This window comes from Callorhinus ursinus, unplaced genomic scaffold, assembly GCF_003265705.2.
Source record: "Callorhinus ursinus isolate GAN/ISIS: 27379988/994484 unplaced genomic scaffold, GSC_fseal_2.0 scaffold34, whole genome shotgun sequence".
Taxonomy (NCBI): domain Eukaryota; kingdom Metazoa; phylum Chordata; class Mammalia; order Carnivora; family Otariidae; genus Callorhinus; species Callorhinus ursinus.
Window position 1 is genome coordinate 5,475,546 of NW_027397096.1, and position 17,632 is coordinate 5,493,177.

Consider the following 17,632-nt stretch of genomic DNA (forward strand, 5'->3'; position numbering starts at 1 on the left):
TGGAACTGGCCACGTGCCTCTAGATGCCTTACTCTGAATTGAATGCAAGGCTGAACCTAAATGATTTGTGCCTCCTAGAAGATCATCACAAATCCATTTCCAGCTCATAAGCCAATAAGTAGATGTGTGGATCTATGTCCATTTTCTATAATGTAAATACTTTTTGACTTGAAATGGTGCTTTGTCCCAAAATGAGTATTTTTCCTTTCTCAGATTTCATGTTTATTTTAAAATTCAAATGGTATAATAAGAATAAGGTAAAAATTACCCGAATTAACACCATCCAGAAGTAACAAATTTGACAGATGTTTTTCTGTATGTGAGTTTTTTCCTTCAAAATTATGGTCATCTTTCTGTATCAGTAAATATCAAGCAGTACTTTACGTTTTGATATAAATTGCTAAAGTGCTCTCCAGCTTTCTGCTGTCCCACCAAGTTATGCCACAGGTGGGTATAAGCACTAATTATTTTGGTAAATTTTATTGAAATGTAACAGAAAAGTATACAGATCAAGTTTACAACCTAGTGAACTTTTAAGAAGTAAACACTTAAAAATCCAACATCTGGATCAAGAAAAAGAACATTACCAGCACCCCAAGAGATCACCTGCCTGTCCCCTTCCAGTCACTGCTTCCCTGGGATAAATAACCACTCTTCTGTTACCTATCTAATTTGCAATCTTTATTAATCGAATGGGCAAAAAGTTGTTTTGTTTTGTTTTGTTTTTGCTTCTGGTTACTTTTATGAGGTTACTGCTTGGACTATTTCTAAAATTCACGGTAGGGCCCAATTTTCAGAGGTTAAAGTCTTTCTCCATGAAAGATAGGTGCAGAACGTGAAGGGATTTGCCATAGTTGAAAATGTTAAAGCAAAGATTCTACAATATAACCTTTGTCATATATTATTTTCTCAGTAAATATTGGAGATCCTTTGGGACAGGCACTATGATTAAAAAAAAAATAATAAGGTGGGGCGCCTGGGTGGCTCAGTCGGTTAAGCATCTGCCTTCAACTCAGGTCATGATCCCAGGTCCTGGGATCGAGCCCCACATCGGGCTCCCTGCTCAGCAAGAAGCCTGCTTCCTCCTCTTCCACTCCCCCCTGCTTGTATTCCCTCTCTCACTGTCTCTCTGTCAAATAAATAAATAAAATCTTTTAAAAAAGTAAAGTATCTTCGTTTTTTTGAAATGACAAATTTCAGTACCTTCTGCAACTGGAGAGTATAGTAAGGATATGTGGCTAGAAGCTGACCTCTGCTGGAAGCTTCTGGTATAACATGGAGGAAGGAGCCCTAGTCTTCCCTGGTGGCTGCTAGCCTTCATTCAGCTCAAGCGTGCCTGCCTCTAGCTTTCCCTTGCAACTTCTCAGTTTTTTTTCTTACGGTGTTTTTCTGCTGTGATAGCAAGTTTTGCTTAACAAAACGTGACGTTTTCTGTGTGGCAAGGTCTTTGTAAACATCCTAGCAGTTGACTGTTGAAATAGGGGAAAACAATTCGCCAGGTTGTATCTCGCATCCGCAGCATGAGATTCAGGCCTGGGGCGTAACTCCGGAGGAGGGGGAGTAACGGGCTGCTCTGCTTCTCCCCAGGAATCGACAAGGAGAACGTTGAACTCTCCCCCACCACCGGGCACTGTAACAGTGGACGAACTCGCCATGGATCCGCAAGCCAAGTGCAGAAGCAAAGAAGCGCTGGCAGTTTCAAACGTAATAGCATTAAGAAGATCGTGTGAAGCTTTCTTTCTTTCCTTTTTCAAACAGACGTAACCCACACGGGCTCGTCACTAGTGACCCCTCCACCACCGTGCTGTGATGCTGCACTCCGTGTTTATAACGAGCCCACCCGCGTCTGCCATGTTGCCAGATGATCAACTCTTGGAAGCATTGCCTAAATTTAATGCTGCTTTTTCTTTAACTTTTTCTTCCTTCTACTTTTGGTGTGTCTGGTGTAAGCAGGTGTTCAGAACAACTGCAAAGAAAGTGGGAGGTCAGGACGCTTGCACTGAGAACATCCCAGTTGTGAGAGAGGATGAATTCTCGAATACTGCTACCACTGACCAGCTATGAAAGCCATTTGCACAGAGCTCTCTGCCTTCTCTGTTTCCCCTTCTTCATCATACAAAGTAAAGTGTTAGTCTTATTTACACACTTTTCAAGATAGAAGTTTATGGGAGAAATAATACTATAACCCCAGTATGTTTAATCTGACTTTTAGCTGTGGACTTTTTTTTACCTTACAAAACTGAAGGAACCATAGAGGTCAAGCCTCAGTGACTTCACACCATAAAGCCACAGGCAAGGTACTTTGGGGGGTGGAGGGATTTAGTATTTTGTAATGAGTTCTTAAGAAGTACTAACACTTGAGTATTAGCAATAATTACAGGAAAATAAGCATAACCACGTATATCTTAACATTACCGAATTAAGCGATGGGTTCTGAGGCCTTATCCAAACTCAGTCATCCAAACGTTTATTTTTTTCCTCCAGTTGATTATCTTTTAATCTTTAAATATACTAAAAGTTGTTGTTTTTTGTTTTTATAAGCCAAAACTATACTAAGTATAGTAATTATATGTTTTCCCCCTCCTTCTCTTCTTTGCTAAAATAATTCTGAGCAGGGTAGTCAGTGAACAAAGTGTTGAAAATTGTTCCTTGAAGGTAATTTTCATAGATGTTTGCATTAGCTCCGTAGCAAAATGGAATGGTACGTGACTTTTAGAGTAGCTGATGCTTTTATTTTGTTTAATAATTTTCCCAGAAACACAGAGTATGGTGTATATTATCAAAAATTTCTTTGATAACATGTATTTTAAGTGTCTTGTAATCTCCCTCCCCTCCAAAAAAAGCAGGAATCTCTTTAGCAAAACATTGGGGTTCTATTTGATAGAATTGCATTTAATCACTGTGAAAGGACTGGTCAGCCTGCGTTAGGATGACAATAGGGGACCTTAAGAGTTGCTGCTATACTGAAACGGTATGGATCATCACGGTGTTGGAATTTCCATAGTAATGCAGATCCAGTTTTTTTGTGGTACCTGCAGTATGCAGAATGATTTGACTTCAGCAAACATAGTAGTAGTATCTGGATGTTCCAATTTAGATCTAAACCATATTTATTACAAAAAGATATTATCCCCCTACTCCCAGGTTCCCTTTATATGTTACAATGTAATGGCTTTGGGAGGGGAAAAGACACCTAGGGGAGGGGGGGCTTCCTGTAGTGCTGTTTCATGAGTGGATTTCAGTAAATTAAATTCCACAGCTAAATCAATAAATAATGGTACATTGAAGTGTTCTGATTTTAATAATATAACACATTTCACATTTATCCACACAGTAACAATGTAATATGTTAATGTAAATAAAATTGCTTTTGATATTCAGAAAAAACAAGAATTTAATTTTTTTAATTTGTTTACAGTCTGGGAAAAGTAAGAACCATTTGCCAAAATAAAAGGAAAAAACTTTAGTATTAATAGTTATTTTGACGTAGAATTGTTGGAAAATATTGAAGACAGGTGCAATTAACTAAACTTTTGTTTTTAACTATTGTAGAGGCTGCATTAGAGTAGAATGTTCATAGTAACAGAGCAGCTAGGACTCTAAAGACGCTGAGACGAGAACTGAGTTTAGAAATAGATCCTAATATCCCGATGCCAAGCTGCTGTTAGGTCTTGGTTCTCCCGCAACCCAGTGCTTCTGGGAAGGTGTCGCAACTTCTTGGATCCTGGAATAAAAGGCAGATGTGAGCCTTTAATCGTGGTTCCATGTTTTTCCTCTTTGTTGGTTGGTTTGGTGCATGTTGGTGGGTGTTGTTATGCTATTTTGCTTCTCCCATCAAAATAGAGAAACTGCCAAAGGTTTTCTGTTAAAAAATAGTGATGTTTCCGTAACAAGTTTTCCAAGGTATGCTGTTTCTTAAATTTATTCATTATTTCCCTCCAGTGTAATGAATGGAATGAATTCACTTGAAGTACCTCATGAAATGATCAGCGTTGCACAAATCAAAATTGAGCCTTCTTTGAACTGCAAAAACACTTTTGACCAGTACATCCTGGAAATTTGAAAACCTACTAAGGTTTAAAATTTACCTTGTTTAGAGAACTTCCGACTTTTGTGGAAAATCTAGCTTTCCAAGTAACTAAAGTGAACATAAGCTAAGTCTCACCAGTATGCTTCCCCTGAGAAATGAAACACTTAGGCCTCATACCATGATCTGCACAAGAAATCTGAAGTTCAGAGCAGGTTTCCCATTTTGCGTAATCCAATGTAAGTTCTATACAGAACATTAGAAGTCATTTGTTTGGGGTTTGTGGATGTTTCCCCCCGATTTTTTTGAAGAGGCAAACATAAACTCATCACGTTTTCGTTGTACATAACCCACCTGTTTTATCACTGCTCTCGTCTCGGGTGGGCCCTTGTTTGCCAACATTGAGAACACGGTTCACTGGCTTTGGGGAAAAGCAGCGAAGCTCTGTCCTTCATCCACTCGACTAACATGTTCATTACTGAATGCCAGCCCTGTGCCGGTCCTGAGCCCAGCTCCGAGGACGCCACCCTGAGCGGTCAGCTGCCACCCCCACAGGACGGAAGCTGGCAGCCCTCCCTCCCTGCTTAGTGGGTTTTAGGGTTTTTCAGTTTGTTTGGCCTTTGTTTGTTTTCTCGTTTTGTTTTACACCCCTCCCAACCCTCCAGGCATAATGAGGCATGTCTTATTCAATGTTATGCAATGGACTTATACAAAAATTCACTCTTCATGTCAGCCACACAATTTTTTTTAAAGCAGTATATTCACCTGTAAATAGTTTGTGTAAAATTTGACAGAAAAGTATATTTACTACACTGTAAATACATGTGATGATATATTGTATTATTTTGCTTTTTTGTAAAGCAGTTAGTTGCTGTACATGGATAACAAAAATTTGATTATTCTCGTGTTAGTATTGTTAACTTCTTCCTGCGACTGCGTCCCATCATTTAAAGAAAATGCTGTGTATTGTAAACTTACATTGTATATGGTAACTTCCTCTCCTTTCCATCTGGGCCTAGACTCTGGCAGTTCCCTCATCTACAACCTTGTTAATATTGTACGCCAGCAGGAGAGGTACTGCCCAACAGTCAGAACCGATCATTGTAGGGGAAACCGTAGAACTCCATCTCAGATCACTGTTGCTCCCCACCCCATCTTCCTCCCTGTGTATGTACTCCACCCCCCCTTTTTTAAGTAAAATGTAAATTCAATCTGCTCTAAGATGTGGGGAGTTGTTTAATTTCTTCACATGCCTCAGCTCCGTTTTCACACTTCCCCCCACCACCACCACCACTTCTCCCTGATCTTTTGAAACCTCAAGGCCATTTCCTTTCTTTTAAGGATGCCTTGGGTTCTCCTACCTCCCCCAGACTGTCCGTGGGAAAGACCTTTCTATTTCCAGAATCTCTCTAAACTAAAAGTAAAATAATCTTGGTGAAATGTGTAGGGGAGGAAAGAGTTTTCCTCGCGCCTCTTCGGGTCCCTGGCTGGGTCTGAAAATCAAACTGACAAGGGACAGCCCAACAGAAGAGAAGCACACAGCCCAGATGCATTCTGTTTTCATACAAGCTTACATGACACAGGAGCCTTCCTCAGAAAATGAAGACCTGGAGAAACCGGTAACCCTGAGTGTTTCCGTGCTAGGTCTGATGAAGAGTGGGCGGTCGTGGGGGAATGCGATACGTCCGAGAGGATGAGGTAAGTGTAGTCAACCGCGGGGAAACTTAGCAAGGCCCGCGCGTTGCCGGTCTTAGCTTTGAAGATAAGGACGCTCTACTTTTCTGGGCACGGGGGACGCCTCTCACAGGAGGGTTTTCTGTCCTGTTTTGGGGGCAGGGACAAGGTTAGTGCGTGCCTCCACTATTTTCTCAGACTCCTTCAGCTTAAAATCTTCAGTAGGCCAAGGTGCCATATTTTGGGGTTGCATGTCCTGAATGATGTCATCATCGAATGCTTTTTCACAACCTGCCAAGCTGAGGGGTGACTCTGGGATAAGCTGTCTTGACTTCTTTTAACATGAACACTTAGAAATGCCAGGACACCCCGAGATTGAGCAGTCAGAGGGCCTTATGTTAGCACCCCACAGTTCTCCCAACTTTTCAGCTCTCCCTCAACGGACTCTTGTCATGACACTACATGTGTAAACACTGGAAAACACTTTCTCTGGCTCAGCTGCCACGAGCTTTACTATTTTATTTACCCCATTATGTGGGCTGCTCCCAGATGGAGAAAGAATCCAGCCTAAATCCTGTAGCCCGGACAGAGCTGGGCCTTAGGAGGATAATGGTGTCTGGCATTAAATAAAAGACTAAAACACCATGAAACCAATTCGTGCTGGTCCGTTTACGGCAAGACTGAGAAAGCAGGTGTACCTCACCTGAAGAGCTTGCTGATAACTTCTTGGGCCCATCCCAAACTTCTGAGTCAGAGCCAGACTCTGGGATGGGGTCTTGGGAAAGGACAGACAAGGTTTAAAGCCTCTGAGGGGATTGCCCTGGGTGCCCAGGCATAATGCAGATAGCTGTCTTCTCCCTGGGGCCTAATGCGTGGTAGCCAAAACTGGGGATGCCTTTGGGGTCATAACCCCATGGACCGCACCTCTCCATCCCTTGACAATAAGCTCCTTGAGGACATGGACCATATTATTTCTCTTTTGTGGGGTCCCATGCCCTTTTTTTTTTTTTTGCCTGCACAGATTTTTGCTTTCTGGGACAACCTCAGGGACTTGAGAAATGACCCAGAATTGTGTCCAGGCGGAGTTCCGTCTAGTGAGCAGTTGAAAATAAGGTGATAGAGAAGGCAGCTGAGGCTGGGGATGACCGGGCCCAGGGAGCACAGGGAGCGGAACAACATGGAGGCAGAAAGCAACACACCAGAAAAGAGAGCCACTCATTCTGCTCTTCATTTTCCTCCATTCTTTTGTCCCACTTTGGGCAATGCGCCCTAATTTTCTACGTTTTAATTCCATAAAAACATGCCTTAGCCCCAGAACAGCAAAAATAAGGGTACTCTGTATCTTTGAGTCTGGCCCAAAGTCTAAGTAAAATGAGAAATTGACGGCAAGGGATGCTCTCTTTTTTTTTTTTCCTAAAGATTTTATCTGTCAGAGAGAGACACAGCGAGAGAGGGAACACAAGCAGGGGGAGTGGGAGAGGGAGAAGCAGGCTTCCCGTGGAGCAGGGAGCCCGATGCGGGGCTCGATCCCAGGACCCTGGGATCATGACCTGAGCCATCCAGGTGTCCCAAGGGATGCTTTCTTATCAATTTAGTAATCTGTGGATGGAAGGCAGAGAGGAATGAGGTGATCTATGCTTTAAGCAAAAAACCCAGTACCACCCCCCATACTTATTTCTAGGATTCTACAGGAGACCAAAAAAAAGAAAATTTTTTTTTCATTAATAAAATAGTCAATTTCTGAGTTGGCAGCATTCATTCATTCATGGAGGAAACATTTACTGGACCCCTTGTTTTCACAAAAGAACTCCAGCATAAGCACCTCCTGGAAATAGCTCTGTTCAGGCACTTCTTTCTCTGGTTCTGTAACAGCTTCTTGTGAACAGTGTTATGATCAAGCGTCGCTACTCCCAGGGCTAGACTCTGAGCCTCCAGCTACAGGGGTCATGCTTGCTCAAGGTACTCAGCAGAGGGTTGCTGAATAACACTTAAGGCTCTCCGTTATCAGGGAACTACAGAAATAGATATAATAGAAAAAAGGACCCCATTCACAGGAGCAATCCCAATGCAAAAGTCCCTACCAAAATGGAGAGGACCTATGTCTATGTAATAAAGGCCTATTGAAAACTGTAATCTAGATTTTCAGATTTCACGTTATCAATGAAACTTCCAAAATGTATTTTGTCAACTCACGTGTTTAGAAAAAAGTAAAAATATTTTAAAAATTCTTTATAATGGAAAAGCAATTTCAATCCCAAAAGGGTAGGGAGAGGGGGAATTCTTTTAGAGGAATTAATTTTGCTTTATACAAAAGTCACTGTGTTGTCCTCATTTTACTTCCCCTGTTGCGGATTCAGTCCACCACAGCACTGCTCAGCAGGCTGACATGTGAGGGGCCGGTCTGAAGAGCTGAGGAAATGGAAAGACAAACCACAGACCTGGGTGGGAAAACTGAATATTATAGAGTGCCAGGTCTTCCCAAATTACTGATTTAATGCACTTCCAATCAAGATCCTAACAAATGATCCTAGGGTACATCTTGGAGAGTAAACAAGCAAGGCTAAGGGGAAGAAAAAAAATGTAGTTGGAAACTTATAGAAATTTTTAAGTATTTAAGACTGATAACACAATTAAACTAAGTAGGATGGAACAAGCAAAAAGGTCCTAGTTATGCTATAGTTGAAAAAAAAGCCCCGGTAACTCCCAAATCTCATTGACCTAAAAGCCACAAAAACTTATTTCCCAACTTGCTACATGTCCACCACTGGTCGGTAGGGGGCGCTGCTCGCCCAATTTCTAGAGCTCCAGAGTGCCTAGGCGCCCGCAGCAAAGGACTGGTCAGACAGCAGACGGAGAGCTCACGCAACCCGGCCCAGTCTCTCCCTGGGATGATGGAAATGTTCCATATACATACTGTCCAATATGGTGGCCACAGCCACACGTGCCTGTCGAACACATGAAATGTGGCTATTGAGACTGAGGAACTCACTTTATTAAATGTAAACAGTTACAAGTGGCTACCGGCTTGGACAGCCCAGCATCTGAAGGGTCTCGCATTAGTAATTAAAGGCCCAAGGGCAGACGTGCCAGCACTTCTGCTCAAAGTCACTGCCAGAACTTGGCACACTGCTCCACAAAATAAATCACAAGGATCAGAAAAAGCTATTCTTCACTGTCCAGAAGGATAGCTAGAAATGTTAGCCATGAACATCAATAACTCTCACAATAGGGAAGGACTGTGTAAGCGTAAAAGCAGTGGAAGAAATCCTAAAGGTTATGCTTAAAATGTCACGTCCAAAGAACTCACACCCAAAATTTAAAGACCAACAGACTAAGAAATTGCTCACATTAGAAAGAGTTCATTAAAATCAACTTTGAGAAAAGGCCCACGAAGGGGGAAAAAATGGGCAAAGGACATGAATGGCTAATCCACAGAAAGGAAATACTGTACCAATTGCTAATTACTATACGATGAAAAAGTTCATACCCGGTCAGCAAAAGAATGCCAATAGAAACAGTGAAATATCACTTTCATCTGCCAAATTAGCAAAGACGTCTAACTAATACTTGGTGCCAGTCAGGAGAGAAGCGTGGACTTGAACTCACCTTTCTGTACCACTAGCCTTAAAAACATCCACACTGTTTGCCCCAGTCATACTGTATCTGGGAATCTAGCCTGGAGGAATAAGTGATCAGAGTGCTAAGACTTCCATCAAAGTATTAGTTATAATATCAAAACACCTGGAGACAACCAAAATGTTGGCTCAATCATCTACATTCATCCAGCACTTTCTGGAAGCTGACAGGGCCTCCTTATGCAGCCTTTTAAAGTGGGTTTAAAGGGGGCACCTGGGTGGCTCAGCCAGCTGAGCCTCCAACTCGATTTTGGCTCCAATCACGAACTTGGGGTCCTGGGATTGAGCCCCCTCCATGCTCAGCGGGGAGTCTGCTTGAGTATTCTCTCCTCTGCCCCTCCCCCTGCTCGTGCTCCCTCTCCCTCTCAAATCTTTTTTTTTTTTTTAATGGGTTTAAAGAATAAATTTGGGGATGCCTGGGTGACTCAGTCAGTTAAGCGTCTGCCTTCGGCTCAGGTGATGATCCCAGGGTCCTAGGATCAAGTTCCGCATCAGGCTCCTTGCTCAGCAGGGAGTCTGCTTCTCCCTCTCCCTTTCCCCCTGCTTGTGCTCTCTCTCTCTCTCTCTCTCTCTTTCTGACAAATAAATTTAAAAAATATATTTAAAAAGAATATTTAAATTTGAAGGAAAACTTCCAATAGAGTCAAGAGCTTAAAAACCGTGTGTGAGGGTTGATCCCAAATTATGTTTATATATGTGTACATATATATTGATACAGTTATACATAGATGTCTAGAAGACAAAAGCTGCTTCTAAGGAGTGATCTTACCTCGCTTGAACAGCAGGGGGCGGAGGAGAATCGGGCCTCTCCCCAGGGAGGCAGATTGAGGGAGCTGCGGAGTCCTCTCTGCAGCTTTGCTGTTTGCTCCTTGGGCTGCCCTTGCTGGAAGCCAGGCTCCCTGGTGGAGCCCCCTCTAAATATGGCCTGGCTGGCTCAGTCGGTAGAGCATGTGACTCTTGATCTCAGGGTTGTGAGTTTGAGCCCCATGTTGGGCGTGGAGCTTACTTAAAAAAAACCCACTGTACCTCAGTCTGTTCCCTAGAGGCCTCTGGAGGGCTCCACCCCAAGGTGACCATCCTGTGCCTCCCATGCAGTGTCGCTTTTGGGGGGCGGTTCCCAGCAGGAAACCTGACACACTCCCTGAGCCTCCATGTTCCTAAATCTCTGCTATCCTGGCTTGTCCAGCTCAGCTCCCGGCCCCCACGCCCCTCCCAGATGTGTGTTCCGCAAAACGGGGGCACCTTAGATTTCTGTGTCTTTTGGTTTTTAAGCTTCTCGGGTAGGTGTCTGCCACCAAAAAGCTTTGTGATCTTGGGCACTCACTTTCCCTCTTGAGACTGGGTTTTCCAACAGTCAAGGAGTGAGTTTGGATCAGACAAAGGGGTTGGCGGGCTGGGGTCCCCATCCTGACAGTCTCTGGCTCTCTGATCACCAGGCCTTTGGGATAACCAGAATCCCTCTTCCTGTGTCAGTTAGGGTGGGCTCGGTTACCCTTCAGTAACAAACGGCCCTGCTTCACCACCATCTCATCCTTATTCCATGACCCAGGCTGACAAGCAGCACCTATCTGGGACATTGCCAATCCCATGGCCGGGGACAAGGAGACATGAAGAACCGTGCTTTGGTTCTATCCATAAGTAACACTTCCTCCACATTTCACTGGCCAAAGCACATCATACATGGCTACTTTTGAGTTCCATAGAGCAGAGTGTATGATCCCCTGAAGGGAGGGGCCCCAGGGGGGAAGCTAATAATTAGCACAGCAACACCACCTGCCATTTAACCATTTATTGAGCCTTTGTTAATATCCCAGGCATCTTCTGGGGCATCTGGGTGTGCAGTCGGTTGGGCAACTGACTCTTGGTTTCTGCTCAGGTCATGATCCCAGTGTCCTGGGACTGAGTCCTACAACTGACTCCTTGCTCCGCGGGGAGCTTGCTTCTCCCTCCCCCCTGCTTGTGCTCGCTCTCTCTCAAGGTCACATGGCTTACAGGTGGCTGAGACGTGATGTGGATCCCAAGCCCTCTGAGTCTGAAACCTGTACCTTTTTTTTTTTAAGATTTATTTATTTATTTGAGAGAGAGAGAGCGAGAGAGCCCAAGCAGGTAGAGGGAAATGCAGACTCCCTGCTGAGCAGGGAGCCCGACGCAGGGCTTGATCCCAGGACCCGAGCCACCCAGGCGCCCTGGAAACCTGTACTCTTGGTCTTGCCGTCACATGCCTCCCACAAAAAGCAGCAGAATCCCAGGATGGGCCTGCCAGACTCCCGACAGTGCAGGGTATCTGCGGGCCTGCTGGGAGGAAGAGGAGGTCAGCAGGTGGCAGCCCTGGATGCTGACCAGGCTGTGGTCCCGGGCCTGGCAGGGCCAAGGAGCCTGTGTGTTCTGAGACCTGCAAGACAAAGGCCCCTGGGACACATTCACTCTCGGTCCAACTCCCCAGCAGAGACACATGGATGCTCTGAGCACACTTTGTGGGGGGGGGGTCGCTCTGTGAAGACAGGGAGACTCAGGTGCTCTCAGGAGGTGAAAGCAGAGGAGGAAACCAGGCCTCACAGAGAGAGGGCACCTGGAGCCAGACAGCTTAGAGTCAAACCCTGGCTCCCACAGGTACCAGCTCTGTGACCTTGAGCAAATCACATCACCCCGCTGTACCTCACTTCTCTCACCTGAAGATAGAGTTAATAACGAAATGCCCTCATGGAGCTCTTGGAGACAACAGAGCTGGTTCCCTGAGCCCTTGGCCCAGCGCCCGGCAGGGAGTAGGCTCCAGGAAGGGCTAGCTGGGGTTGTTACAGAGGCCGGAGGAAGGGTCTTCCGAGGAAGAAGAAAGTAGATCCAAAGGTACGCCGGTCAGCGAAGTCACCAGGAAGGCAGGTTCCAATGGTGAAATCTGTGTGTCTGTATTTTGACAGTACGTACGTGTATATGTGTGTGCACACACGCACATTAGACACCTGAGTGAACGTGCACACAATCATACGGCAGCCAGCAGATGAGAGCGTGGCCCTGACGTTGACGTCAGCTCTCCCTTCTTGGTCTTGGAATGACGTCGGCCTTGAGGTCCGGGGAAGAGCAGAGACGCAGAAGGCCTGGTGTCCTGGCCAGGGGAAGGTCAGCACAGGGGCAGGGTATCACGGAGCACCACGAAAACACTCTAGGAGAGTCTGCATGGCGTAAGAGCAGAGCGGTGAGGGCAACTCACCCAGGAAGACTTCTTGGAGGAGGTGGCATCTGAGGGACAGCTGTGGAGACGAGAAGGGGAAGGACATTCCAGGCAGAGGGAACGGCATGCGTAAGACAAGTCAGGCATTTCATCGATCGACTCCATGTTGAGTCAGTGTCTTGGAGTCAAGGCCCATGCTCAAGAAACGTACAGTGTGGTAGAGGGCATTACTGCCTTCCAGAACAGAGGGCCCTGCTGGGGTAAGACGGTCAAGGCCTTGGCCGCGGAGGACTTGGGAGTTCTTCTCTCCTGCGCTAGGGGGCAGCAGAGAGCGCTGGAAGCCCGGCAAGGTGCGGATCCGCGGGGAGGGGGCCTTCCGGTCGGTGAGACCCGCGGCTGGAGGCTGCCTCCCGACCCTAGAGGAACCCGGAGCTGGTGCCCCGGGCCCGAAGCCACGTTAGGAGCCATTCCTGCCGCTGGTGACAGGATTTGGAACGCACTTGGGAAGAATAAGTAAGGTTTGGGCACTCTTCTTAGAATCTTGGAAGGAAGGTTAGCAATCGGTTGGGCCTCCTCCCTCTGCTCCCTTCTGAGGGTCGGGGAAGGTTCCCACAGTGAGGGAAAGGAAGAACAAGGTCTGTAGATGCCTTGTCACCTGGACGCCCCCCCCCCCGCCTTGGCACCCCCCAGCAGTGCCGGCTGCTCCCGCACGCTTCCCTGCGGACCAAGCATATTTTAGGACAGGTGAAGAAAGCAAGTGAGTTCACACCACCTTCCTCCTCTCCAGAGCGATAATTATTCCTGGTTAAATAAAAAACAAACCAAAACAGCAGGTTGTGAGCAAGAAGAAACTGGATCCTGCCCTATTTCCACACAACGTGGACGACGAAGTCAAGGCCCTTACCTGAAAATCAGAAATGCCTCCCCCTTTCAGACTGGTTCTAGACCGCACGCCCCGGGGCCGTCACATGCATTTTCTCATTACAAACCTGCAGGACCTCTGCGAGGTAGGAACTCCTATCCCCACTCTACAGACAGGAACACCGAGGCTCAGAGAAGTGAAGTTGTGCAGAATCATGGGGCGAACAGAGCAGAACTTGGTGTCCAGCCCAGCTGTGTGGGACCCACACTACTGTGACACACTACCACACACCGGGCCGGGGGGGGTGCTTAAAACAACAGAAGTGTATTCTGTGACATTTCTTGAGGCCAGGAGTCTGAAGATCAAGGGCCACATTCGCTCTGGAGGCTCAAGGGAAGATTCTTGGCCTTCTCTCTTCAGCTTCTGGTGGCTGCGGGATTCCTTGGCTTAGGGCTGCTTCCCCGATCTCTGCCCCGTGTCATCATGTTGCCTTCTCTTCTGTTTGTGTCATATCTCCCTCTGCCTTTTTTTTTTAATTCAGCTGAGAGAGAGCGTGCACAACCCGAGCCAAAACCAAGAGTCAGATGCCCAAGCGACTGAGCCACCCAGGCGCCCCTGCCTCTTTCTTATAGGATATGCATGACTGTGTTTAGAACCCACCTGGATAATCCCCTATCTTCAGATCCTTAACTTAATCAAGTCTGCAAAGACTCATGTTCCAGTAGGGGAACACTTACGGGTCCGGGGATGAGGACGTGACTATCCGCAGGGGGCATTCTCCAGCCTACCACACCGCAGTTGCCCATTCCTTCCTCAATTTATTCCTCCACAGACCTTGACTGTGTGTGTCAGGCACGGTGCTAGGAGCTGGGAGCTAGAAAATCTAGAAACAACACAGCCCCCGCCCTTAGGGCCCTTTCATAGCCATTCCCAACTGCTCTCGTGATAAGTAACAGGAGAAAGAGACACAAGGACAGTCACAGTAGCTAGCACCTAGTACCTGGGCACTGACGTGTACATCTATTAGCCCTCCTGATGGCTTTATCCCCATCCGTAGGGTGGCTCCACAGTCTGTATGTGTCACCTATCTGCACAGAATGCTCCAGGAGCAGAGGGGAGAGGCAGTCAAGGTGAGGGAGGGTGTAGTCAGGGAAGGCTTCCTGCAGGAGGTGACATGCCCCGTCCAGGGAATCTGGAAGGACAGGAGTTGGCCAGAGGAAGGGGCTTGGGGGAGGAGGTAGGAGTGAGGAGTGAGGAGGTGCCCCGGGGCAGGGGGAGGCCGGAGGGAGCTGGGATGAGGAGAGACAGGAGGCGGGAGAGGCTAAAGCCTCTTGAGGCTTCTCCCTAGAGAACGGGCTGGAATCCCCACTGCTCCTTCCGTGTGTATTTCCCAGATGGGCCTGGGGAATCGGGTCACCTGGGGGAAGAGGAAGAGAGGAGAGAGGCCCTGGGTCTTCTTGCTCACTGCTCCCCCAAAGGGGCCTCTTGCTTCCCTGGGGCAAGCCCCTCCACCCCAGGGCTCCAGCTCTGGCATGGCTACTCTCTTGCCCTAGCCGCCAGGGCTGCACTTTGACCTCTTTGACCAGAGACTTGGGAGCCTCTGGGGCTCGGGTCCCAGTCCGCCTCCGACCACCCGGGCCCTCAGTGCAGGCCACGTGTCGTGACTGCCCAGTTATCAGTTCAGCAAGGACAGGGACTGTGGCTGCTCCTTTCTCTGTCCCCCCAGCATGCCGGTAAAACAGAAAGAATGTGACAACACAGAGAATGTGCCTGCGATGTCTTGCTGGCCCCAGTACCACAAGGCTGAGCGACAGCCCCAGTCCCCAGGTCACATCTTGGGGGGAGGGGGAGGCAGGGATCCATCAAACCACCACCCAACAGAGCCAAAACTGCAGCCGGGGAGCTGGCTGAGGAGAGTCAGGGGTCAGGGAGGGCTCCCCCCAAGGAAGGAACTTTGGAATCTGGTGTAACCCTGTCTTTGGGGGAGAAGAACCACAAATCTGATGGTGGGCTTTGGGCGTGGTTCATGTGGGATGCGTTCATGCTCAGATCTGAGCACCCCTCCCCCGGCCTCGACCAGCTGAACTGGGTGAGGTGTCCCAGCTCCCTGGTCCCCCCAGTTAGGGGACGTGATGCCAGAGAGCTCTGACAGCCATTTCTGCAGCTCTGGCCCCTGCTCATCTCTGTTCTGTGTGAACCTCTTGCGAGAGAGAATGGGCAGGAGCTGACTTGGAAGAATTCGTAAGAGGGTTCCAGGGGCAGGCGGCAGCCCCAACCTCCCTGGAAGCTCGAGGGACCTCCAAAAGCCGGCCTCCACCCTCCCCTCCCCTGTTGCCCTGGGACCTCCCTGACTCTCTTCCTCTACTTCCTCTTCCACTTCACAGGGCAAGTGGGGGTGGGGTAATAGGCACACGTTAGCTCTAATCTTTGGCCAGCCTCTATGGGAGTTACTGTCATTAGCCCCATTGTACAGACGTGGAAACTGAGACTGAAAAGCATCTTGCTGAGGAGCATCCAGCTAGCAGAGAAGCCCACGCTCTTCCCAGAACCCACCCCACCCCCAACCTCCAGCCCTACCCCATGACCTCCCCTCTCCTGCTCTCCCACATCTTGGACTCTCCAATCCTCAAACTCACAAGCCTCTCTTCTCAGGAGGTGCTTCCGGAGGAATTCGAGTGAGTATCCAGGAGCAAAGGGCAGATAAAGGCCACATTCATCCCTGGAACTTGGGCTGCACAGAGGGAGAGTGGGCCGCTAGCAGAGAAGCCGCATGGTGGTGGGCCCATTCAGAGCTGAGCAGGAAGACCAGAGGCCAGGGAGGAGAGAACACACAGCCCAGGTAGGAAACTGGGCCCCAGGCCACTCCACACTCCCTGCCTGGGTCCCCACACTGCTCTTGGCTCCTGCAGGTAATGGGGCTGGGGCTTCTTCGGGACCCACCCTTGGCTGGAGATCAGGGACGAGAAGGTGATGAAGACACATCCTGTCCTGGAGGGCTTCCCAGCATGGTGGGACCAGAGAATGATAACACGAAGCAGGCATCTGGAGGAAGGCCCCAGAACTCAGACTAACAGGCAAGATGGAGAGCCATCAGGGAGCATTTCCTGGATGAGGAGACCTCTGAACTGAGCGGGAGAGCACAAGTGGGAGTGGACTCAGCCAAGGCCTGCATTTGGGTTGGGGGCAACTGGTGCCACAGGGGCCTGGCCTGCTGAACCACAGGGCAGAGGGGAGGAGAGGAGGCAGGCCAGATCCTGCAGGGCCCCGAGGTAGGGCTGGGGCCAGCATGAGAAGCCCCCGTGGAGGCTCAGCTGAGCACTCCCTAGAGGAGGCTCAGGTCGAGGCCTGCAGGCTGCTGCCCGCCCTCCAGGCTGAGATTCTGTCCCGGCCTCTGAGCTTGGGCGGCCGGCCAGGGCTGCCAGAGAAGGGTGAGAGTGGGAACCCAGGGGAGGGGAGGGGAGGGGAGGGGAGGGGACCTTCCCAAGGCGTTCGGTGTCCCTGGGCCCTGCAACCTAGTTGCCTTGTTTTTCCTTCCTCCTGCCTGCCCCGGGTCCTCTCTTTACCTCCCCTGCCCCCGGGCGGGGGGGGGGGGGGCCCTGTTGGGGCCGGGGCCGGAGCTCTGTTTCCTGCTCCTCCTCTCCCTGTCCTTCCCCAGCAGCGACCTGGCCCCAGGAGCGCTGTTGGGGACGACTGTGCGGTCCAAAGCCTGGAGAGGCAGCACGGAGGTTAGGAGTAGGGAGTCTAGGTGCACCCAGATCTGGACTGGGTTATCAATCCTAGCCCTGCCTCTCACAAGCTGTGTGGCCTAGGGTAAGTAGTTCACCCTCTCTGGGTCTCCGCGTCCGCCCGGATGAATGTAACAATCGAACGCTCACGTGGGAAACACCTAGCACCTCCAGAGCGCTCGGGCCCGCGGGGCACCCATCCGGGGCGCCGGGAGCGGGGGAGAGGCCGCGGGACCCGAGCCTCACCTCTGCATTCTTCCAGGAGGGCGGGGCCTTCGGGCGGCGGGGAGTTTCCCGGCACCGGCCGCGCACCCCCCTCCGCTTTTCGGGGGACAGAGGGAAACCGCGTCGGCGGGGCGGGGGCGGGGGCGGCCCGACCCGGGGGAGCGCGGCTCCTTTTGTCTGCAGCCTCCGCGCCGCCGCCGCCGCCGCCCCTCCCCGCCCGCCCGCCCGCCCGGAGCGCGGGGCTGCGGCGCCGCCGCTGACACGGCTCGGCCGCCGGCGGGCGGAGGCTGCGCGTCGCAGAGGCGCGCGGGCGGGCGG

At 49.3% G+C, this 17,632-nt stretch overlaps 1 protein-coding gene across 8 annotated transcripts in view; it reads left to right on the forward strand.

Moving 5' to 3' along the window:
- Nucleotides 1–5,248, forward strand: part of NF1 (neurofibromin 1) — a 276,874-nt gene extending 271,626 nt beyond the window's left edge. For 5 of the 8 annotated variants that reach the window (XM_073879379.1, XM_073879374.1, XM_073879378.1 and 2 more), the window contains 2 exons: nucleotides 1,588–1,704; nucleotides 1,954–5,248. In XM_073879379.1, the coding sequence (XP_073735480.1) occupies nucleotides 1,588–1,704; nucleotides 1,954–2,003 (167 nt within the window). In that variant the 3' untranslated portion in view covers nucleotides 2,004–5,248. Of the gene's footprint in view, nucleotides 1–1,587 lie in introns of all 8 variants that reach the window. The other 3 variants (XR_012374424.1, XM_073879377.1, XM_025851205.2) reach the window with 3 other exon arrangements.
- The last annotated feature ends 12,384 nt before the right edge of the window (nucleotides 5,249–17,632 follow it).